This window comes from Lutzomyia longipalpis, chromosome 1 (assembly GCF_024334085.1).
Source record: "Lutzomyia longipalpis isolate SR_M1_2022 chromosome 1, ASM2433408v1".
NCBI lineage: Eukaryota > Metazoa > Arthropoda > Insecta > Diptera > Psychodidae > Lutzomyia > Lutzomyia longipalpis.
The window spans coordinates 39,594,487-39,618,317 of record NC_074707.1 but is presented as its reverse complement, the minus strand read 5'-3'; the positions used below and the strand labels follow the sequence as shown (position 1 = coordinate 39,618,317).

Genomic DNA, 23,831 nt, shown 5'->3' with positions numbered 1-23,831 from the left:
AATCAATATAGCTTTTGATCCAATTATTGCACAGCGCAGAAAAACATTAAAAATATATTTTTATCATATGGAGCAATTCCAAAATTTTACCGCCTAAATAAATCCCTAAATCTTCCCCTGCTATAAACACAACTTTCTCACTTTTTGTCCATAAACAACGGAAAAAAATTAAAAGCAATTTCCCTGTGTTGAATACCCCAGCAAAACATCATCAATCACCATTAAAATATGAGGCATTTTTTCCACACTTTCACACCCGCATGGCGGTAAATTCTTCTGCCACATTTTTGATATTTTAGAATGACGACAAGAAGTGGTGGTGGTGGCAAAAAAAAGATGAGGCAAAAGGTATTTTCCACATGGCTGTCGTGCTCAATTAGGGATGAATCCATAATCTCAACGTACCTGCATCTGTGGACACATTAACACCTCGGTGTGAGTCGTAGTTTATCATCCGATTGTTGTGGTACCAGAATAAATAAAGTGGCGGTTCTGTACTCTGGAGCACACGACAGACAAGACGGAGGGTTGAACCTGGTTTCAAGTATTTCTCCGGGGGGCCTGCAATGTCAGCTTTTGCTTCTGCAACATAACATGGAACATTTTGTCCAATTTATATATTAACTGAGAGAGTCTGCATTGCACTCCCATTAAAATTCTAATAAATTTAACAGGAACCCGCCAAATGGAATAATTAAATTTTGAATGAATTAAGCTCACTTCCACAAAGCTCATGTTTCTTCTGTTTTTTTTCTTTTAAATTCAATTTTGAATTTTTGAGATTTTTACATTTTTTTTTTCACTCGAGCCACCCTAGATGAAAGCATAAAGCCAGTACTTCCAAGAATGCATAAAAGCAAAGTATCCTTATTTAAAATATTCATGCAATATATTTTTTGCATGTTTTGTCTGTTATGTCCAATGTTTTGTATTGAAAATTTATCTTCACGGCATAGTTCATATACAAAAATAAACCGACCTCCTGTATTTAGGAAAATTTGTCAAAGACATCAAAATAAAATTGTTGAATAAAACCCAACGTGATATTCTCTTTGTTATCTAATGAAAATCAAACAACATAAAGGACATGGAATTTCCATTTCATTTATAGAGAATTCCTAAATAACCAATTTTCAATTTCACAGCTGATAAACACTCTGATACCAGAGGTTATGAGCTTTGACCGCTAAATTACAATTTTAGCACCGTGTGCTTGTGATTCATTTGTTTGCATTTGCGGTCAAATATTTTAGGATGATAAACATAAATTTTGAATGTCAATATTTGTTCCACATTTTATGTCATCGGATTTAAATTTAAGGTAAAATCTTCCATAGAAAATTTGCTTCATATTATCATTGTATAATAATTTTATATAGTAATACAATCTTTGAAGGGATGAAAAAATCCAAGAGTTCCGTACCTTCCTCTTTTGAGGGGAACGTAGATGGCGCGCGGACTGGTGCAAATTCGGGGGTAAGTGAAATGCAAGGAGGACCTTCCTCCCATTCACAAGATCATTTGCTTTCGAGCGCTCATGGTGATCACTTGAAGGGTCGCATGAGCTGAGCGTTTTTTCTATATGGACTTTTTTCTGTATGAACTTTTTTTTGTACCTACGTTGAGTGGGTTGCAGAAGAGGTGCGCAAAAAAGGGCTGAAGGAAGAAAAATGTACACGGAGTTGAGTTCAGATCTTGCAACATTTTTGGTTGTACATGAGTGGGAATGAACAGAAATACATTTTCTTTCCTTTTTGCACAATGAGATCTTCCAAAGTCTCGAAGAGCACAAATTTTGTCTTTTCGAGCAAAATTCTGCCTCCAACACGCTAGCTCACTCAACACGAGCTGATATTGCTACTAATGAATTCAAAATTTGCAATAGAAAACTTTTACTATTTATATAAAAAAAATTTTAAAGGTTTTTTTCAATCACCTTTTGGGTCAACTTTAAATCAAAAATTTTCTTATAAAGGTTAGTAAATTAATAATTTTGAAAACTCTGTAGAAAAAAAAAGAAAAATAAATTTAAAAAATTGAATTGATTAAAAAAACATAATCAATATTTGGCTAGACCAGAATAATATAAAAATTCAATTGGTCAGTTTAAAGAAGAAAGTGAACACAAGTCTTATACTTTTCAGCGATGTTTCGGCACAATTTTTATCTCATCTTTAAGATTTATAAGTGTGAAATCGTATTGATCATGGGACAGAAAACTTTATATAATAAATAATTAGGATACAATGGGGCATATGATTTGACGACTGGGGCTGGGGTTAATTAAGTCAATTTGCATAAAAGTTTCTCTGAAGGATTACCGAAAGCAAGATATTTTCCTCGATATGACCTCGATTGACCATCTTATATGATATTTTCTGTCCTACAATTTTTTAGGCCATGTGAGGGAATATGAGTTTTTGAGCTTTTCCTATCTTTTCACTTTTGCTTTTAGTGAAAGTCGACGGATAAATATAGTCACCGGTGGGGTAAATTAAGTTGATGATATTTTCCGACATTTGAAATGATTTTTCACCTAAGATATTAATTGCAGTCTCTAATCTAACCTCTCGTCTGTTAATCCGTTACAAATCCGTGGTGTTCTAACCACTAAAACAGAGAATTATACAAATTTATTACCCATGACATTTTTCGAATGGAAGGCTAGAAAATACCTATCTATATAATAAAGAAAGGTCTGTTTGTTGGTAATCGTCCTGTCTGTAGAGCTATACAAATCTACACCGTTTGTCCGATCGCGATGAAATTTGGCACAGAGGCTCCTTATATCAGGCGGTTTCGAGTGGCCGTATCCATTTCCCCCCCAAAGCCCCCCTTCAGGTAGCCCAATTTTTAGCTAATTTTTACCAATATTTTAGGAATTCTTTTGAATCTCTATCTTCTCTTCTATATAATAAAGAAAGGATTTCGTGTCTGTACAGCTATGCATTTCTACATCGTTGGTCCGATCGTGATGAAATTTGGTACAGAGACTCCTGATACCAGGCGATTGTTACCAACGAATAAATATTCCATTAAATCTATTTCAACTCGTCACAAATCTCTTCTCTTTTAAAAATTTGCGCGAAGCGCAACAAATACCTCGTTCATTAATATGTTCCGCCACAATTATTTTTTATCAAAAATTTGCGCGAAGTAAGGCGAGGTAAATTGGAACGAAGCGACTCCATACTGTTTACATTACTGGCTGAATTCGCCACAAGTGACATGTCTAGGTTAAAATAATTATACAAAGAAATCCTTTAAGTTAATTAAAAACACTCATGCGTTTCGTATTCTGCACTACCCAGCTAGTGAAGAAATATTGAAAAGGCGTTAAAATAAAAATATTTAAGAATACCTAATTCTTTCTTAACATTCTAAAAGAACTTTTGGAGGCCTCAAATTTTTTTTATTCTTAAAAATGATCTGACAATCCAAATATTGATTAATTATCTTATTTTAATCAATTGATTTCATTTTTTGAATAATTATTTTTTTTAAAAAATATGTTTTTTTTTTTCAAAACTTACATTTCTACAGAGTTTTCAAAATTATTAATTTACTAACCTTTATAAGAAAATTTTTGATTTAAAGTTGACCCAAAAGGTGATTGAAAAAAACCTTTAAAATTTTTTTTATATAAATAGTAAAAGTTTTCTATTGCAAATTTTGAATTCATTAGTAGCAATATCAGCTCGTGTTGAGTGAGCTAGCGTGTTGGAGGCAGAATTTTGCTCGAAAAGACAAAATTTGTGCTCTTCGAGACTTTGGAAGATCTCATTGTGCAAAAAGGAAAGAAAATGTATTTCTGTTCATTCCCACTCATGTACAACCAAAAATGTTGCAAGATCTGAACTCAACTCCGTGTACATTTTTCTTCCTTCAGCCCTTTTTTGCGCACCTCTTCTGCAACCCACTCAACGTAGGTACAAAAAAAAGTTCATACAGAAAAAAGTCCATATAGAAAAAACGCTCAGCTCATGCGACCCTTCAAGTGATCACCATGAGCGCTCGAAAGCAAATGATCTTGTGAATGGGAGGAAAGTCCTCCTTGCATTTCGCTTACCCCCAAATTTCTTTAAAAAGACCTCATGCGCCATCTACCTTCCCCTCAAATGAGGAAGGGCCGAAACGATTTTGGCACTTTCGCCCTTCTTTGTAATACTATGTCTTAGATAGCAAAGATATTATTCTACTTAAATAATAATTGAGATAGTTAGTTGTAAAACTTCTTCATTGTTGAATAATTTTCCATATTTTCATGGCGATATATGCATTAGTTGTGGAATGAAAGAGTAAATAGAATTTGGTTTATATAGAGACACTGAGACAATGTAAATAGAACATAATATGTTAGACTTTCTTATTTGATTTAGTGTGTGAACGGATAGATTATCTGTGATATCTACATAAATAATTTCTCACTGTTTCAACACATAATTCCCACAGAAATTCTCATATTTCCACCCCAAACTGGGAAAACAGCTACTATAGGTAGCTCAATGAAAAATCAATAAAACTCAATTTTATTTCCTTTAAAAATATTAAATTTTCTGAAAATTTGATAAGCTTTTCATCAGTGAACCCTTTGAAATTATTTTTTGTACAAATTATCCTGAATATGTTTTACATTTCTTTTCGTTCAATGAATTCGGAAAATAGAAAAAAAAATGGATGCCAGTCTTTTCTTTTCTTTTCTTGAAGTCTTTTCTTTAAATAAATTATTTATGAACATCAATTAAATGCTTCAGAAAAAAAACCTTTTAAGAAATTAGAGAAGAAACAATCAGAATTTTTAATATTAGCAAAAGCTTTCTGTATATACTTTTACAAGTCTAAAAATATGAATAAGATTTTAGAATAATTTTGCATTCTCAACTAAAATAAACTTTATTGGTATGCATAAGTCTTCTTAGTAGCCCACACAATAGGTAGGTATTTAGTCTAAGAATAGCAAAAGCAGCACCTTCCCGTAAAATTGTCTGCAATCAATTTATTGAAATCCCTTGAAGAGTACCTCCGCCATAAAAATATCCATACCCCAATTATTTTTGCTCCCAGAAAAATTCCTTTATAAATAAATATACAATAAAATTATGTATATAATACTCACCCACAACATGGAGATGCGTAAAGATTGATATTGGTGGGTGAGTGGAAACCTGTGGGTGGGATATAAATTTTGCTACAATTAGACGTCCGCCAATTTGGCTCACTAATGACTAAAAGGTGGTGCCGCAAATTTTTCCTTTTTACCTGGCACTCGTACACCCCGGCGTCCGTCGTGGTCACAAATTTTATCTGGAGGGTCCAATCCTGTGTGGGGTAGAACAAGGAGTATGGAATAACTTGGTGTATTATAAATGCCAACCAATTAATTAGACACGAAATTTGTGTTCACCACCCGCTGCTTAATTGCACAATTGTGCGAAATCGTGCGCGGAAAATTTTTAACGCTGTACATGTCCACTCATGTTCTCTTGAGTTGTAAATTTTAATTAATGATTACCATCATGGGGGAGTAAAATTAAATTATTGCCCCGCTCCGGGGCTGGGGCGAGCTCAAGAGGGTATCGCGTTGAAAATATACTGGAAAAGAGCGTGCGAAATGGTTGTCGAAACCCACCCCAGTGATGGGTGCTGAATATTAGTATGGGCTACGAGGAGTGAGGCAGTCTTAGGGGCCCTCAGCAGCAGTTATGAAACAAATGACTTTCCAACAGATTGCGTCAATCACAGAAGAAGTGAACAAGAAGATTTCTCTGTTTATATAAGCCTCATTCTCAGGGTTTGTGTTGTGTGTGGGGCAATGAAGAAGAAGAAGTATAGGGGGTGTCTGCAATCAGTGATTTGCAAGCAAACCCGTATGCCATTAATAACTATGACGGTGTCGAGAACGCTGGGGTATGCATATAGCTCACATTTGATAAATTCTTCACAGGAAATTTAACTCTGTGAAATACACACTGTTGGCTCGTCATAAATTAAAAATCACGCAGAGAATTAGAGCTCAAGGAACTGTAAATCATTTATGTTATTTTACCATATTTATACGTTTTCACCCGATTCATTCCACTCAATATGGTTTCTGGTCCAGCAATTCCGAATATAAATGCCCGCTCGATGTAGCAGATTTATACAGCACGCTTTGCTATATATACATTGTATTTTATTCTTCAATGAATTCACCATCCTTTTTTCTCAAAAATATCACACACAGGGCATAGCCTCCATCAGTTGCTATTTGCAGACCACCTTTTTCCGCACTAAAACATACTACATACATACAGATAGATAAGGCCTTTCCGCTACCATCGCGAATCTTTCATGAGTAAAAGCTCAAAGGCAAAATACACACACACACATGTGGCAAATAAATTTCCAAGGTAGGTAATATATCAGCAAAAGAGCTCACCTCAGAATCCAACGGGTGAATTGCACTAAATCTCTCATCGCCACTATACGTTGTTAAGCCAACTGTTAACAGATGATAGTCTTTCCCTTTCCGCCTGATCCATGATACCTGCGGAAATTATGTCAAACCATCAATAGATCAAAGATATTTTTTTCTCTATAAAAAAAAATAGAGATAAGTTTCGCGAATTTAGGTTCTATTTTTCGCCTGACTAATTCTACATTTCGACGCTCCCTAGGATTATAAACCATACTCCTGTGTTAAAAGATAGAAATATATTTCATAATCTTCAGGCACGTCGACTTTCTTTTTTTTATTCAACTCAAAGCTTTTGACACAATGTACATACATAGTTAAAAGCTCTGCAAGTTGCATATATGTAATTCTTTGTAATTTTAACTGAAATTACTCTAAATCACGGAGATATTTAAATACATATTAGCTTATATGCCCAAAAGATCAGCCCTAAATGAATAAAGGAGCTTCCACGTTAATTTATTGTTAACCTTCCGGTTTAAGCATGATGTTGGAAAAATCTGCGCCTGAGAGAGTACAAAATATTCAATTACAACAAAGCCGATATGTTTCATTATCCTAAAAGCTCGTTCTGCAATTTTTCATCCTATTGTTTGGCGGAGAAAAAAAAGTATAACCCATAAAACCACCCACTTTGCTCCACTCATCTTCATTGGGCCATATATGGATTATTTGCAGAACTGAAACGAATGACCGAGGGAATAAATGTAGCAAAAAAAAACAGAGTATGAAAAGCCTCCCACTCACATATAGTGACCATCTCATACAGTGAGTGCTCCATATTATTCACCACCGCCCCTCATTTCAGTATATATGGTCATTATATTTCACTGTGACCAATGTCAACGTGTATATATTTATTTGTCCGCTGGCAACACAATCGGATCCTGCGGAGTATTGTGGCGAAGGAAAAAGGGAATCAAAGAGATTTCTCTTACCACATTCTCGCCAATGTTGCGAACGACACACTCGAGGATTGCAATGGAACCAGCCTGATAAATTACAGTTGATGAATTTTCCGTGCCAAAGTGGGTCTCGTTGAAGTTGGAGGCTGTGTCGTCGTTCTCACTTAATTGGTTATCGATGGCACGAGCAGGAGACTCCGTGGCGACTCCTTTCATTGGCATTGGATTCGTCTTGTTGATGTGATTAATTCGATTAGCACTTACATTTGAGCTGACCATCGGCTCCAGTTGGTTTCTATTTACACTATTTAGGAAATTTGTATCAATATCCGGGAAGGGGCCCTTTCCTGCACTATCTCCGGCCACGTGTGGTGTCGTCTGAGGCGACTGAATGAGGCCTGAAAATGGCAAAAAAAACGATCCAAATTAGTATTAGGTACAAATAATGTTGATCCGCTGTGCATTGGCATGCTGGGCTTTTACATACATATAGGCACGCTATATGTATGTATGTAGAGTAGATGTATGGCCCACAAGGCACGAAGATGCTATTCTCGAGATATGTTACACAGCCAATTCATGAGTAAATTAGAATGCTCCAGTAATCCCATTACACCCCACATACACTTTCACTGTTGTACATATTTATGGGCCAAAAGGTACACAGGACGCCCTCCCATCCACGAAATTATTGGGCTAAATCAACTCCACTGAGTGGGAGAGTGCGGAGAGAGAAATGGGCAACATATTGCGATAATTGTATTTTCGACAGCGAGAGTGTAATCCCATAGCCAGGGAATTAGTTTATCTATCTACCAAATAAGTTTATCGTGGTCCACTGAATGTCCATCGTGCGTGTGTGTGTGTGCCCATCGTTGGCCTCCCCAAACAACCAAATAGCCACCCCCAAATGGCATATATAGGCAACTCAAAACATAAACACTCATTTGTTTAGTTGCTCCCATACTTGTTCCACCCCCACAATCTACACCGCAACTAATATAGCATTTAATGAAATGATTTTTATGTTATTGAATTACATGGGATTTGAGGTAATCAAATTATCCGGGGTAGTACTTAGTCTGGGAGTAAGTAAGGCAATTAATAGATATAGTTGAATAGAGAGGGAAACATGTTATAGTTTAAGGATAAATTTTCTATAAAGGAAATCATAGAAACCCTATTAAAAATAATAATTTTTTATTATCTTCTAAGAGAATCATGATAAACTGAAAAAAAGGATTCAAAGATTTAAGATGACAAATTAACTAAATCTAACTGAAAACTCAAATAAAATTTTAATCGGAAATGGACATAATTCGAATAAACTCTAGGTTAGGTAGCTACTTAATACGCTCTTTGAACCAAAGCACTGTGCATATATAGGTATATAATCACATATTTTCATAGAGTAGCTGATCGTTCGTAACGAGATAATTAAAACTACATCAAAGCAAAGTTTGTTAATACATCCTCTAACGTTGCAACACTATACCATAACGGATTCAACTTTCAACCGACATCCCATATATCTTAGCAATTTGAATGTTCGGCAGGAAATTTTCATCATAATTAACAGAGCATCACGAAGCAATTTGGACCACACTGTTTAATCCATAAAAGCATACAAACACTGCATGCACTCCCCGTTCCAAAAAGGAAGTCAAGGGCAGTTACCAATCGAAGCTTATGGGAGGTGATGAGAATCTGAATTTCTCACCCTATTCCGACAACTTTGCAAGTTTGATGATCCAATTGAAAGTTTATTTGTCTATTAATTTCCTCCCCACACACAGGGGTTGTATGTGTGTTTTCCACTTTGACTGATGGGGCGACAGAAAGGAACTTGAGACATTTATTTAAATTTATAACCTCATCCACCTCTTTCATCGGGCACCCATCGAAGTTGACTCCTGAAATGGAGAATCATATGATGGATAGGATACATTATTCATGGAAAGGTGATTTTTCTTATAAATCCCCAATCCATTTCTCCACCCACCATCATTTTTGGGAGCCAATTTAAATTAGTGTTTGCACCAATAATTCCTCAATTTCTCATCTCATACTGCAGGAATAGAGCATACCTACTCATATATAGTTTTCAACAGTTTCATCATACTGTGAAACTGATGGATTTCTTTCATTTCCTGCTGAGAGAGAGAGCGAACCATGGAAAAAATTGGTCAATTTGTATAAACCTTTCAAATTATCTATCTTCAATCAACACAATTTTTTTAGTTTAGTGAATAAATATGGATTTTATCATTTAGTTTCCATTAAGTAGGGCACAGCAATAAGTCTAATTTGATATAATAGACAAGGATATTGATTTCACAATGAGCACAACATTTCCCTTTCCTCTTTGATTTTACATGCCATTTACTCATAAATTGTTATACGTTTTTCCTCTCTCATTCACTCATGCTTGTGAGGATCCAAAAAAAAATGGAAAAATGTAATTTTGGTGAAAATTTAAGAAACTCGTCTTCATTCCATTTTCAACCTTTTCTCTCGTTTTTGCAATAAACTTTCTTCCCTTGTGACTTGTTTGCTCCTCTGAATCTCACATTTTGTGTGCACAAGAATCCATCTGTAAGAGAGACGATGATGAAGTGGAAATTCACTGCTGCTGCTTTCTCAGGAGACCTCACATAGTCGCAACTCTACATAGATAGAGAGAACTAACTCTTGCAACATAATGGAATATTGGAAGGATATGTGTCAATAGACACGAAATTGTCTATCATTGTCAGGAAATCTATTGGCAATTTTCATCATTTTGGGGGTAAATTTTTAATATCCCTGTGAGCATTAATTAATACACCCACAGATGACAGTGCAATGACAAGGGTAGAATTCTGGGGCAATTAGTGGTAAACGGATAATGAGGAGTATCCATCCGAAGGGACCTAGATCGAATTGCAATGAATGTTTAATGAGAGAGATTAATTAATTTTGTCTGGACTTACACGCTTTGAAATTCAATTGGGGTTTTCTTTGGGCCCCCTCATTTCTCTCTCTCTTTCAATGGCCCGCAGGTAAATTATTGGGGGGCATCTTGAACCTATGGGCGTGCTCAACCTAATTTTGTGGTTCATTTGAAGTCATTTACGTCGAAAAGTTTTTAAATAATTTATACAGAATTTCCACAGAAATTTTCCAAGAATTGAGAAAGTTAATTAGGATTTTATTGAAAACTTGGGTATGTATAAAAATAGTCTATTCTCTCATGGAGAGAGTTTAAGGAATTATAACATGGACTGTCCAAGAATTCAAATATCAATTTATCTCTCTTTGAACTCTCGTATGGGATTAGGACTACACACACTACACAAAATCCACAGATCAAGGGTTAAACTAAATTGCAACATTCTATGCTCGTTCCTGGGGTTATACATTTATGACAATAAAGATTAATTAGTTAGTATGGATACTATATTTCGTTGAAAATAAGATCAAGGTAATCATTTAATAGAACCAGCCTTAATATGTTTTTAGTTAATTTTCATTAAAATTCTTTTTATTTCTTAAAACGTATTGTATTTATTTATTAAATTAATTTTAGTACAAAAACGAAAATCAATACAAAATTCACGATCTCACAAAGAAATTGATATTGTGTCCTAACACGAGAAAAATACAGTATAGAATATGAAATTGCAAAATTTTCAATTTGCATGGATATTTGCATTACCATTGGCACACACTTGAGGAAGCAATATGCTACCACACCATGAACAATAACAAAAGTCATATAGGGGATAACATTCACAGAAATACGTGCACGGTATTAAAATTCAGGAGATAATTGAGAAACTAAACTACATTCATCACTCCAAGGAAGCTGGAATACAAAGGATCTCATCAGGATGTATCCATCCACATCCCATGAGAGGGATCTCCCCCAGAATTACTCTTTCACATTCCTAATTGAATTGCTGCCGTTCAATTTGAAGAAACGAAATAATTTATCAACAAACAAGATTCTCAGACAAACGACGTTGACTCCTTTGGATGTCTTTGATTCCCCACCCATCCAATCCTCCTTGGCTATTGATTCAGCGCTCATGAAGTTTCTCACATCAACTGATTCAATATCTTATTGGACCATGGAGCATTGTGTGGGAGCTTTACGTGGAAGAGTGAATCTCACACAGCTCAATACCCAACCCCCCCCCCAACACTGCTTCTTATACTACATTGAGATTGAGGAGGAGAATGAAGTCCTTGGGAACGCACATAGTGCTAGCTTCTGACCGAAAGCTCCGCCAGTAAGCATTCATGAGATTGAGAATCATAGCTTTTGCATACATCGCATCTTCAAACTTTGCTGGAAATTCGTTGCAAAAGATCCAAAAGAGAGACTTGGAGTTAGTGGAATTTGATTTTTTTAAATGCTGAGTAAATGGGATAAGAAAATCGATATGGGGATGACTTTTCAATTCTATACGCTTTTTGTATGCTGTTTTCACTATGCTACTGCTATCTATTGTGTGAGATTTTCACTCCAAATCACAAAGTCAAGATCATAAAATATGGTTCCCTTTGACAGATAAGAAAGGAGAGAGAGAGAGAGAAGTTTTCAAAGAATTATCTTTAAAGGATTATTTTATTTTCTAAGAAATGATTTTTTTTAATATTAAATTGTTTTTGTAGATTTTACAGAATTGTTATTTGATAATTTCAGTGACTTATGCAAACATAAATTAGGCATCTACCCAAATGAAACCAATTAATATTTACACTCCGAAAGATTTCTCAGTATTCTAGCCAAATAGGTCAAATAATAAATTGTTATGAAAATAATATTTTGTAAATTTTTGGCAACATTGCATATTTTAATTCAAATTACAATACATTCTGACATTTTATATAAATATTAATTTCATTTAAATCCATATGAAAGGAATTTTCATTGAAACATATTACAATCCCCACATGACTGTTAATTGCAATAACTCGCCAAAGGAAATAGAATGGGATTTAATTTCATTTGATATTCCCGTCTAATTAAAATCTAAATTTCTAATGTATTAACCGAGACAAATTCGAAAATGGATATGGGGTCACATTTATGTGTAATATGTCCAAAAGCCATATTGGAGTCTCATTTCACTAACACATAACATTTTCCTGGAATATAAATCAATTTGGGGTGTGTGCAAAAGGAGATTTGTCTCCTCCCCCACCCACACATTTCCCTTACAGTAGAGCGACACAAAAGTGAATCACTTTTTGAATTACAAAAAGGGGAATAATATGCGGAAAAGTTTTCTTGCAATGTCAAAGAAACATCTCGCTGTGAGAATACCCCCAATCCTACATAAATTTTAATTGTACCACCCCCTTCTTTGGATCTGGTATCCAATGTGCGAATTAAATTAAATTAAATTGCACTTTTTACCTGCAGTGCAAAACCCTCACGATGGTACATCAAGGGAAAATTAATTTATGCATTAAAATTGATTTTCTTGTTCCTCCCGTTCACCTACATCCATCGTCAACATGCAGTGCAATTTTCCACCCACTTATTTACGTTACCTATAATCTACATAATATATTGTATAGTAAGCTCATACCAAGGGGCAATTAATGTATGATATTAAGCAGCAGTTATAAAGTATAAAATTAATTTTATCAATTTAATATTAAAACAAAATTAATCAAATAAATTTATTAAAAAATGAAATCTGTTATCACGTCATACTTTTTTTTATATTAATCAAATATAAATCAGAATTTTCATAAATTGAACATCCTTTTTCTTCTAACGCTAAATACATAGAAATGATAGAAATGCTAATTTTGCTCTTTCACCATTTTTCGCAAAATCTTTTGAATGGATAAGTTACCCAAGAGATTGTTGAAAAATACTCCAACGCGAATTCCCAAAAGATTTTCGTTATTATTCAATCTGGTGCCCCGAAGAACTCTCATTTTGGTACGGTGAAAAACTAATTGCAATAAATCATGCCAGTTAAAATCCGGAACATTGCCGAAAGAGAAAGGGAGAAACTAAAATGTAATTAAAAGCTCGCAATTAAGCATTGATGTTTAGCTCTTCGTCTCTTCCAACTATATACGGACATATTACGGCACATTTATTCCACCCACTCATTCCCAATTTTGGAGGTAAAACCGTCCACAAGTCAGCCAGGAACTTTGATAATTTGAATGGACGCCAATGGGCGGCTATGGGTTGGGTGGCGATAAAACAAGCCGAAAGGGAAGAATGCTGGCGCCCACGAAACTTTTCCTCTTTCTCCCAGTGTATCAATCTTATTTTTCGGCAGAAATCTTCAAGACTACAATTAGTTTCAATTTGACCCAGGCATTTTATATGTTTAATTAAATTTTAATTTGACTTTATGCCTCTGTGTGCTTCACTTCGGGGTCTTCTCGCATTCAACTTTTTCACCAAAAAAGAAAAGGCCTTTTCTGCCATGAGTTTTCCCGTGATTTGTTTGTCTCTGGTGGAATTTTTTCTCTCGCTTTTCCTTCTTTCCATACAACCCCCAAAATGCGAAAAGTGATACTTTCGTCCTTTCGCTGTAATTTTGGAGACATTCTCCTGGCATTTTAGGTCAATACACCAACTTCGTATAAATTACATTATATTGAATACTTCTCTTCCAGGCAGGCTACTCTGTGAAATGGAGAAACCTAATGCGAGAAAATTCTTTCGATATCTCTTTTTATTTCGTGACATCAGAGATGGTTTTCGTTTGGATTTAAAGATTATCTAATTTCCTGCCAACGGAAAAGCTTTCGTGCAGTGCTAAAAGTTCATCACATATTATTAAAATAATTTTTAGGAATTTTTTGGAACCTCAAAATGTCTTTAAATTCGTTGATTTCTTCTATGAAACTCTTTAAGTTCCTTTGGTTAACAAAGCATTCAAATCTGCGTGGATTCACAACTCTGTCTAGTCTACCATATATAGAATCGTGTGCTCCATTCCATATATATTCTATACGGAGACTTTATATACATCAACACTCATGGCAACAAGATACGCACCGCACACACACATTTTGGAGGAAGAAAAAAAGTTCTATACATAATTTTTGGGGAAAAAGGAGAAAAATACTATGTAGAAAGCTCATACTCACCATTTCCATCTTTCGCAAATCCGAGCACCATAAATATTGTCGACCATCTTGCCAGAGTGTCTAGAAGGGCGATGAAATTGCCTCGTCTCGTGCGGCGGCCTTTTCGGAGCATTAGGAATAATAAGGATTTAGGTTCACAAACGCTCAAACGACCACATATCACTCTCCTCTTGAAATATTGTCTTGTTTTCCGAGTACCCACATACTTGCGTATTAGGCTTTTGTACTGTTCCACACTCACCTCACCGTGTCCGTGGGACAAGAGCAAAAATCACTACAGCACATTCCAAAATCCCAAAACCCGGAAAACACGGGTGGTTTGGGTGGTTAGCCTCCCGGTGAGGTGGGTGCACAAAAACTCAACTTCACATTACAATGCATTAATGAAAAGCACATTTATCAGAACACAGTACATTTTCTAGGTTTCTGATTTTTCTCTACTGCGAGTTTCCTTTTTTTTCCTTCTCGTAATGTTTTTTTTTTGTTTGCCTCACGTCCCCTCACCCCACAAGCATGACAGAGAAGAATTATTCTCCAATTTGTGCAAATTGTAGATTAATGTGCTGTACGTGAATGAGATAACTCACAACATTTTTTTATGTATTCTTATTCACAATTTTAGAATTGTACGTCTCACATAAAAATTTATGTCTCTCCCGCTTGTTGATCTGCTATTATTATTCACGATACTATCAATAAATTTTTCCACCGCTCGCTGCTGGCTAAAAGTGATTTTCCTGATGTGAAAGTTTATTCACCCTGAAAGGGAAAAAATACACAGAGAATTAGAATAAGAATTAATTGTGCTGAAAATTTATAAGTTTGTTTACTAAAACATCACGTATAGAACTATTTATGTGTAGTACAATTTTATTAAAAGAATGCTATATAGTCGAAGCTTTTCAATTAATCATAAGTAAACGTAATTTATTTTTTGAAAAGCTTTTAAAATTTGATCTACCCATTTTACAAGTATAAGTACATCTACTATATACTCATCATAACAACACTACTAAATTTTAGATTAGCTAAAGCTCAAGATTTAAATTTTAAAGCATCACCGTGAATGAAAGCTCTCTGAAAAAAAAAAGCTGACTACCCTTTTGTGAGAGAAAAAAAAATCATAAGTCTTGTATACACACCCCCACCATCCTACTTTTATTCTATTAAACGACATAAATTAATCTCGGTGGAGTTGAAAAAGTACCTTGGATGTTTTCAACACCACCACTGAGAGCCATCACCATTAATTCTCAAACATATATTCATGGCTCTCCCTCCCCCTCCACAGCATTGCCGTGCAAGAAAATCTCCACCCTCGACACGCACAATCATTCTTCATCTCAATATATTTTCACTTGTCTTGTGAGACATTTAAATTACCATAATATATGACGTTAAATATTGCATCATTATTGTGTCATTACGAACGTTTGTCGCTGGGAGAAAAGGGAATAACATACAGTAAATCCTCTAAATTCCCTTCCATGATACCCATTTCCATGGCACAAGGGGGATGACGCGGAAGACCCGGAAATCAAAAAGACACAGACACACACACATCCATTGCGAAAGGAAAGGAAAATCTTCTCTGAACGGCATGGATGCCGAAGCGGGGGTGGATTCTTGCGTTTGAGAAAATGGCAAAATGGAGCAGAAATCCTTCGTCAACTGACTTGATTTTGTAAGGAATTATTACGTATATTGCATCATGGAGAGAACGACAGGGTATTTTTCAGGAGAATGACTCGAGAAGGATGACTTTAGAGTGGAGGAAGAAAGGTATGGAATACCCAAATAGTATCCACTTTACTTTGAATATCACAGTGTCGTGTCACAAATCTCACAGATTTGCTGAGTATGCAGAGAAAGCTCACGTGCACCCATCCCGTATTCCCCTATGAATCTCTGACACCCTGGGATAGCTCAAGTTGTGTGGCACACGGAGTAAAAGAAAATCCTTTCTGTAAGGTATGCGCACCACATGAATGTACATTGTACATATGTATGTATGTAGATTGAATTACCATGTTAGGGCATGAAATTTAAAATAGAACAAAAGGAGAATACTCTTTTGAGACGATTGCCACCCCCCTATGTAGCATTGCCACCAAAGCCACCAATTGCCCTCATGCAATTTAAATATTGAGCAAAACTGCTCCAGAAAATTCTCACTTGTAGTCACCCACAAATGGCTTCCCAGGAAGCTCTCTCCGGAATCCCTCTTGCATTCTTACACCTTTTTAAATAATAATTAAGCAAGAAAAAGACATTAGCCTCCTTCCCTACTTAAACCCATTCCAGCGTATTCTCGACCTTTACAAGAAAACTCTTTTGTCTCCCGCATCGTTGAAATTTATTGCATCAGGAACCACCTCACGGAGGATTTTCATTTGAAGATTTTGCATTTTCTGCAAAATTCAGTGTCCTTCTGAAAAACAATGCGAGCTTTTTGATACAATTTATTTTATTTCTGTTATGCAATACCTTTACACTTGAGGGACATTTTAGGTCAAATTCTTATTTTAAATTCTCAGGAGTTTTCTCAAGCATTTTCTCCAATTAATCCCACATGTGGTGCTGTATCGTGTGCAACCACCCCCGAAGCATGTCCTTTAAAGATTTTGAAAATTGTGTTCTATGGAATATGAGAAGGTTAATAATACCTCATATTTTATCCTTGTTTTGTCTATGCGAATAGATTTATTTATCTCATTTTTCGTGTCACATCCCCAGGACCTTTTGTTGTGTACGGGAAAATAATGAGGGAAGTAGTTTACACACATCCTCCATACGCCCCCGCGTGACTTTTTTATGTGGTCATAACTCACATGGGTAAAATGTGAATAGAATACGAAGCACCTCTGAGGGCATTTTACTTCATACAATTAACATTTAAAAGCTTATACAAGCCTGCAAAAGGGTTTACCGCATTACCAGGAAAGGGGGTATATATAGGTAGAAATTTTATTGAAAAGAGCTGCAATTTATTCTCCCTGTGTATGTGGGTGGATTGGTTGCAGAGAAGCTCAGTGTGCTGAAAAAAGCTCAACATATATACTGCTAAAGCTCCCCATACAAACTTTTCGGATTGCAATGTAAGTTATTCTATGGGATATATGAAATCCTGTTGGGTAAACGAAGCATAAAATTGTCATGTAAAACCACCAATTGAAAAATTTTCACCTCTTGCAACCTTTGCGTGCTTGCACACATAGAAATGGCGTGAATTCGCTAAAACAATTCGTGATATTTCACGAATAGATGCCACAGAGAGGGGTGAATTGATGTGCAGCAGAATATAGGAAAATTCTACATAAAATATCTCCTAAATTTTCTAAATAAATTTGCTTTACAGCTGATCTTGAAAGCAATTTCTAAAAGATTGATCGATAATTTGTATTGAGTAAAAACTTAATATATTAAAGGCTTTCTCTATTCCTTAATTTAGATTTTTTTCTTTTATCAGTTTTCTTGGGGAATTTCCGTAATAATTGTATGTAGTAAATTCCTTGTTAAAAAATTAGATCATTTCAACTCACCCATCTTGTACCAGAAAAATACAATTGAGGGAGATACGTGGAAAATTTATCTGTAAAGCACACAAAAGTGATTCAATGCCATATCCGTGGATTAAATCTGACAAACACCTGGGGAATATTGCCATAGCGTTGCTTTTTTTTTCTTCCCCCGCTTTCCGTGTGAATTGTCAATTGAATGCCGTGCAAAAGCTTTTGTAGTGTATAGGTACCTGTGGTGCACAATAAACACTGCGTGTGGACAATTTAAAATAATAAATATTGAAGTATATATAGCTCGTTATAGAGGCGGATGGGTAGGTATAGCTGAAAGTAGCTTTCTGCGCAAAATTCTCTCGTGAAACGTTATTGTTTTCCCTTACCCAAAATTCCCCCATTGATACAGGTTATTCATGATTACATGTAAGCACCGATATAGCCCACCCCCAAAAAGGATTCCCCATGAGTGCAGTTTTCTTCCCTCTAGGAATGTTTTTAGCGCTGTGTGTGCAAATAAATTCAAGTATATAGCGTTTAATGGTTTCGAAAGCTTTCAGTGTCTATTTGCTGCGAAAAAAATGCAAATATACGCCGCAATTCCACAATCTTTTTCCCATGTCATTCACCACTATTTTCGCATCGTTTTGAATATCAATTTTCCCCAAAATACCATACTTCCTCCTCATGTGCTGGAATATCATGAAAAGCACGAAAAAACCACAACGATGAAAATCTTGTGAAAAATATTAATGTCAATAAAAACGTTTTTTTTTTTATTTGAATTTTCCAGGGGAAATTCACACGTGTAGAAAATAAAATCTGCTGAATATTTCGTGGGTTGCCTACAATAATGGCATTTTCTTCCAATCTCCACAAAACTTTCGTCTTTTTGATTACATATCCTATATCTTCTACTTTCTGGCTTTACATACAAATATGCAATATTCTCTTTGAATAAACATACACGCGCGTATGGTTCCTACATAAAGGTGAATTTCAACATTAAACATAAACTGGAAGAATAACGAGGGAAAAACTATGCGAGACCAAGTTTACAAAAGAGAATTTTTGCTTAATCAATTTTTAATGAATTTTTTTTGAGCTTGGATGTAGGAAATGCATTTTTCAGTACATTTTTTCAGTAGATAAACTTGTATGATTCTTTTTCCATTTTAAATATTAAGAGAATAGGTAGTTAAAAATAAAACCTAATGGAAAATTCAGAAATCCTCTAAAGCACTTTAGGGTGGAGAATTTAAATAGAATTAGTCAATTTGAGGAGAAATTCATGAATTCAGAGCAAAGACAAAAGTCAATTTCCTATCAAAATTGAAAAGGTAGTGAAGCAAGTAATGCAAGAAATTTTACTTTGCATATAGAGGAATATAAGTAAATTGTGCTCGATTATGCGAGAGACGATCTGTGCAGAAATGTCACCTCGAGTGTCAGGAAAGAGAATTTGCGAGAGAAACCCTCAAGTCATGTGGGGGTGAATCCTTCTGCCAGGGTGCACATCCTATAAATCCTCCTTAGAACGCGTGGAGTCTGACTATCCCGTACCGAGTCCTCAGGCACAATAGATCTCTCACCCAATAATGCCCTAGAAAATCCCATTAATACCATTGATTATCGCTGAAAAGAGCCAACACGATAAATCATTCACACGAGGGTTTGTGGGTGATCCCCCCACACTCACATTCACACCACACATTGAGATCCAAAAGGAGTAAAACGCACGAGGACAATAGAAGATGATTCTTTCGTATATGTATAAATTTTCTCTGCAAATAACTAGTTTCCTTTTCCTACTATATGGCTGAAAAATTAATCATCTATCGTGAATAAATCACAAAACCATTTCCAGTTTATTTGGTAGCCACATCAGATAGAATAATTCTTTCCATAGTGGAATGACTATATTTTATTGACATAAAACGAAAAAAAGCATTTCGCGAAGAATTTACTGCAAAATATATATTCTTTTGTACATAGAATACATAAGTACATACTCGTAGTAATGAGATATTTTGGATTTAATATGAAAATATATGTTCACTTTACGAATCATTATTGGCATAAGCAGCTTTCAGAATATATAGGTGCTCTAGAAGGAGTACTCTTGCATAAAATCAATATGATAATTGTGCTTCAAATAGAATTTCAGCATTTCTGAAAATCAATATTTTCCGCAAAAACGAGGCATACCCATAAATCTTTGCTTATATGCCAATGTGAAGGCACTTGAATCAGTGCCACTTTCCCATAATCTGATTCTCAAGTAGAGAAAACTTTTGAAAATTGGTACAACTTAATTAGGAAAGATCATAAATGCCAATTTTGCTAAAACAAGCAACGTTTAACAAGTTTTACCAAGCAACTTACTTACAATCAACAATTGAGAGCATAATTAAAAACTTTAGTGCTTGAAGTCAGTTATATGTCTCCTTTAATTGGCATAATCAATGGGACATTCTCCACAAATACTATTAATATACATAATAGATATGTTTCACTACAAGTTTATTTCATAAATTGGACAATTAAATTAATAGGTCAGGTGCAATACATTATAGTCTGCAGCATTATATGGAAATTAAAAAAGTTTATGTTTTTGCAAGATTTTCGCATGCTTTTTGGAAAATGCTTTTTAATTGAATAGTCTAACATAAAGAATAACATTAAGCTGTGATGTATGCTACTATATTGTTAAATATAATTTATATATTATATATGTAAAATGGAAAATGCATGGAAAATTTATTTAAAAAAAAAACCAGGTATGTATTCAAGTTTGATTAAACGAAATGCATTTTATAATGCATAATATTAATTAATGAGGTTATAAATAAAACCATCTGAATTGAAATGTAATCAATGGATTGCAGGTAATCATTTGTTAATTTAATTTATGTAATTTGAATAGTTAAAAATCAATTCAAACAAAAATATGTATAAAACCTTTTTGTCTCATTTAATGAACTTGTATGTCTTAATCAGTTCAAGTCTTCTTTAATAATTAAATTCAGAATAACTAACATTTAATAAAAAGCCAGAAAAAAATTTTCAGGCTGTGAAAATTATTAAATTACACCCACAGCTTAATCTCATGAATAATAAATTTTCTATTCGTTTAAATGACTCTTCGCACTACAAATGTCTTGTACAGACTTTCCATTCACAAATGATGTGTAAGAAAGAAATCATTATGACACAAAAAAGCACCAAACAATAAAAACAGAGAAAGGAAAATTGAAACAAACACATTCATCAAACTCCTTTTTGTGTCAAAATCCAATAGAAGTTTTTCATAGCTCTCACAGTTTTTCAATTTCCCCCTGAGGGTGGTTTTATCTTTTTCAATTTGACGATGCCTTAACAGCAGAAAGCTCAATTGTTCCGTATCATTATTATGTGGGAGAATTAAATGAATGACTGTGATTTTGGCACAATTGTCTCCCATGTTGTAAGAAAAGCGATAAAAATTGCTTTATTGCCTCTCTACAGTATTTCCGCTTGGTTCACTTTTTCATTAATACCTCAACATAAATGCCTTAAGCGAATGATCGTTAAAATGCTGAAGCTAAATTAATTTGCTGACTTTCACTTTTTTGGTGTACTCGAAGAAGTCTTTCAATGAATTGGAGCTCTTTTTCGGCAAAGAGAGCGTCCAAGAGGCCTACAGCCGTGATCGTCTAGTGGTCATGACACCTCGTTGTGGCCGAGGAAGCCCAGGTTCAATTCCTGGTCACGGCAAACAGCCTACAATTTTTTTTAAATTATATTTTTTTGATCAATTCATTGATTTATGCAGAAATTCAGTGAAAGTTTTGGTCAATTTTTGAACATCAGAGAATGGAATGGAGCACAGCCGTGATCGTCTAGTGGTCATGACACCTCGTTGTGGCCGAGGAAGCCCAGGTTCAATTCCTGGTCACGGCAAACAGCCTACAATTTTTTTTTAAATCTTATTTCTTCGATTGATTGATTTATGCTAACTTTTGTGAAAGTTTTCGTCAATTTTTGGAGCCACAGAGAATGGAGTGGAGCACCGCCGTGATCGTCTAGTGGTCATGACACCTCGTTGTGGCCGAGGAAGCCCAGGTTCAATTCCTGGTCACGGCAAACGGCCTACAATTTTTTTTAAAATATATTTTTTTGATCGATTCATTGATTTATGCAGAAATTCAGTGAAAGTTTTGGTCAATTTTGGAGCCACAGAGAATGGAGTGGGGCACAGCCGTGATCGTCTAGTGGTCATGACACCTCGTTGTGGCCGAGGAAACCCAGGTTCAATTCCTGGTCACGGCAAACGGCCTACAATTTTTTTTTAAAATATATTTTTTTGATCGATTCATTGATTTATGCAGAAATTCAGTGAAAGTTTTGGTCAATTTTGGAGCCACAGAGAATGGAGTGGGGCACAGCCGTGATCGTCTAGTGGTCATGACACCTCGTTGTGGCCGAGGAAGCCCAGGTTCAATTCCTGGTCACGGCAAACAGCCTACAATTTTTTTTTTTAATCTTATTTCTTCGATTGATTGATTTATGCTGACTTTTGTGAAAGTTTTCGTCAATTTTTGGAGCCACAGAGAATGGAGTAGAGCACAGCCGTGATCGTCTAGTGGTCATGACACCTCGTTGTGGCCGAGGAAGCCCAGGTTCAATTCCTGGTCACGGCAAACGGCCTACAATTTTTTTTAAAATATATTTTTTTGATCGATTCATTGATTTATGCAGAAATTCAGTGAAAGTTTTGGTCAATTTTGGAGCCACAGAGAATGGAGTGGAGCACAGCCGTGATCGTCTAGTGGTCATGACACCTCGTTGTGGCCGAGGAAGCCCAGGTTCAATTCCTGGTCACGGCAAACGGCCTACAATTTTTTTTAAAATATATTTTTTTGATCGATTCATTGATTTATGCAGAAATTCAGTGAAAGTTTTGGTCAATTTTGGAGCCACAGAGAATGGAGTGGAGCACAGCCGTGATCGTCTAGTGGTCATGACACCTCGTTGTGGCCGAGGAAGCCCAGGTTCAATTCCTGGTCACGGCAAATAGCCTACAACTTTTTTTTTATTCAACATCATGGCACGTTAATTTTGATCATTATTATTTTCTTCAAGCGGCAAATACCTAAATAGTTTTAACAGCAGGTATAATTATTAAATTCTCGTCAAACAATTTACCATTCCCCCACTTTTTACGCTCCGGTAATTATTTAATAAGATCTGGTCTTCCAGAGTTTTTTCATTACAAGAAGTGGAAAAATTTTGAAAGAGAATCCTGAGTACAAGAGTACATAAACCATATAGGTAGCACATTATTCCAGCGTAAATAATAAGTAGCACACCATTTACTTATTTTTCTATTCTCTGTCTCTCTGGTTGATGTTATTCATTTCGTTAATTAAAACATCAAAAGCTCAGATAGGGCTCTCATGCTTTCCCACCACATACAGGCGTGTTTGTTTTATTTGCTTGAAAAAAGTATAGAGAGTAATTCAAATAAGCGAAAGGGATAAAAAAACATGCTTCCTTTTAATTCTCAAAACAATATAATTTTCCCATGGTTTAAAGAGGAATAGAAAAATGAAGATAATGATGAAAAACTATAGGAAAAAAATTCCACAAATTCACGGAATTTAAATTAAAATGTAAGTAGATATTGAATTAATTTTAAATTAAATTTAGGTTCAACTTTACCTCTTGTTCATCGTCGTTATAAAAAAAAACAATTTTGCTTATAAAGAAATCACTGTATACAATCTATCCAATTTTATTTGGCTCTTTACACTTTATAAATAGAAGAAAAAAAACATAAAGTGGTATTATATACGATGC

At 35.1% G+C, this 23,831-nt stretch overlaps 2 protein-coding genes and 8 non-coding genes across 11 annotated transcripts in view; 9 read left to right on the top strand and 1 right to left on the bottom strand.

Moving 5' to 3' along the window:
- Window positions 1-23,831, top strand: part of LOC129787307 (DNA-binding protein RFX2) — an 865,065-nt gene that overhangs the window by 817,472 nt on the left and 23,762 nt on the right. The window lies entirely within an intron of this gene.
- LOC129787347 (uncharacterized) overlaps window positions 1-23,831 on the bottom strand; it is a 37,608-nt gene that overhangs the window by 2,915 nt on the left and 10,862 nt on the right. Inside the window, exons 2-7 of the mRNA XM_055822885.1 lie at window positions 14,476-15,234; window positions 7,393-7,757; window positions 6,419-6,526; window positions 5,260-5,319; window positions 5,117-5,165; window positions 406-582 (exon numbers count right to left, since the gene is read on the bottom strand). Coding sequence (XP_055678860.1) covers window positions 406-582; window positions 5,117-5,165; window positions 5,260-5,319; window positions 6,419-6,526; window positions 7,393-7,757; window positions 14,476-14,587 — 871 coding nt within the window. The 5' untranslated portion in view covers window positions 14,588-15,234. The remainder of the gene's footprint in view (window positions 1-405; window positions 583-5,116; window positions 5,166-5,259; window positions 5,320-6,418; window positions 6,527-7,392; window positions 7,758-14,475; window positions 15,235-23,831) is intronic.
- Trnah-gug (transfer RNA histidin (anticodon GUG)) lies at window positions 21,675-21,746 on the top strand. The gene has a single exon. It is a non-coding gene; the product is annotated as a tRNA-His (tRNA).
- On the top strand, window positions 21,861-21,932 carry Trnah-gug (transfer RNA histidin (anticodon GUG)). The gene has a single exon. It is a non-coding gene; the product is annotated as a tRNA-His (tRNA).
- On the top strand, window positions 22,044-22,115 carry Trnah-gug (transfer RNA histidin (anticodon GUG)). The gene has a single exon. It is a non-coding gene; the product is annotated as a tRNA-His (tRNA).
- Window positions 22,230-22,301, top strand: Trnah-gug (transfer RNA histidin (anticodon GUG)). Its single transcript has one exon. It is a non-coding gene; the product is annotated as a tRNA-His (tRNA).
- Trnah-gug (transfer RNA histidin (anticodon GUG)) lies at window positions 22,417-22,488 on the top strand. Its single transcript has one exon. It is a non-coding gene; the product is annotated as a tRNA-His (tRNA).
- Trnah-gug (transfer RNA histidin (anticodon GUG)) lies at window positions 22,601-22,672 on the top strand. Its single transcript has one exon. It is a non-coding gene; the product is annotated as a tRNA-His (tRNA).
- Window positions 22,787-22,858, top strand: Trnah-gug (transfer RNA histidin (anticodon GUG)). The gene has a single exon. It is a non-coding gene; the product is annotated as a tRNA-His (tRNA).
- Window positions 22,973-23,044, top strand: Trnah-gug (transfer RNA histidin (anticodon GUG)). Its single transcript has one exon. It is a non-coding gene; the product is annotated as a tRNA-His (tRNA).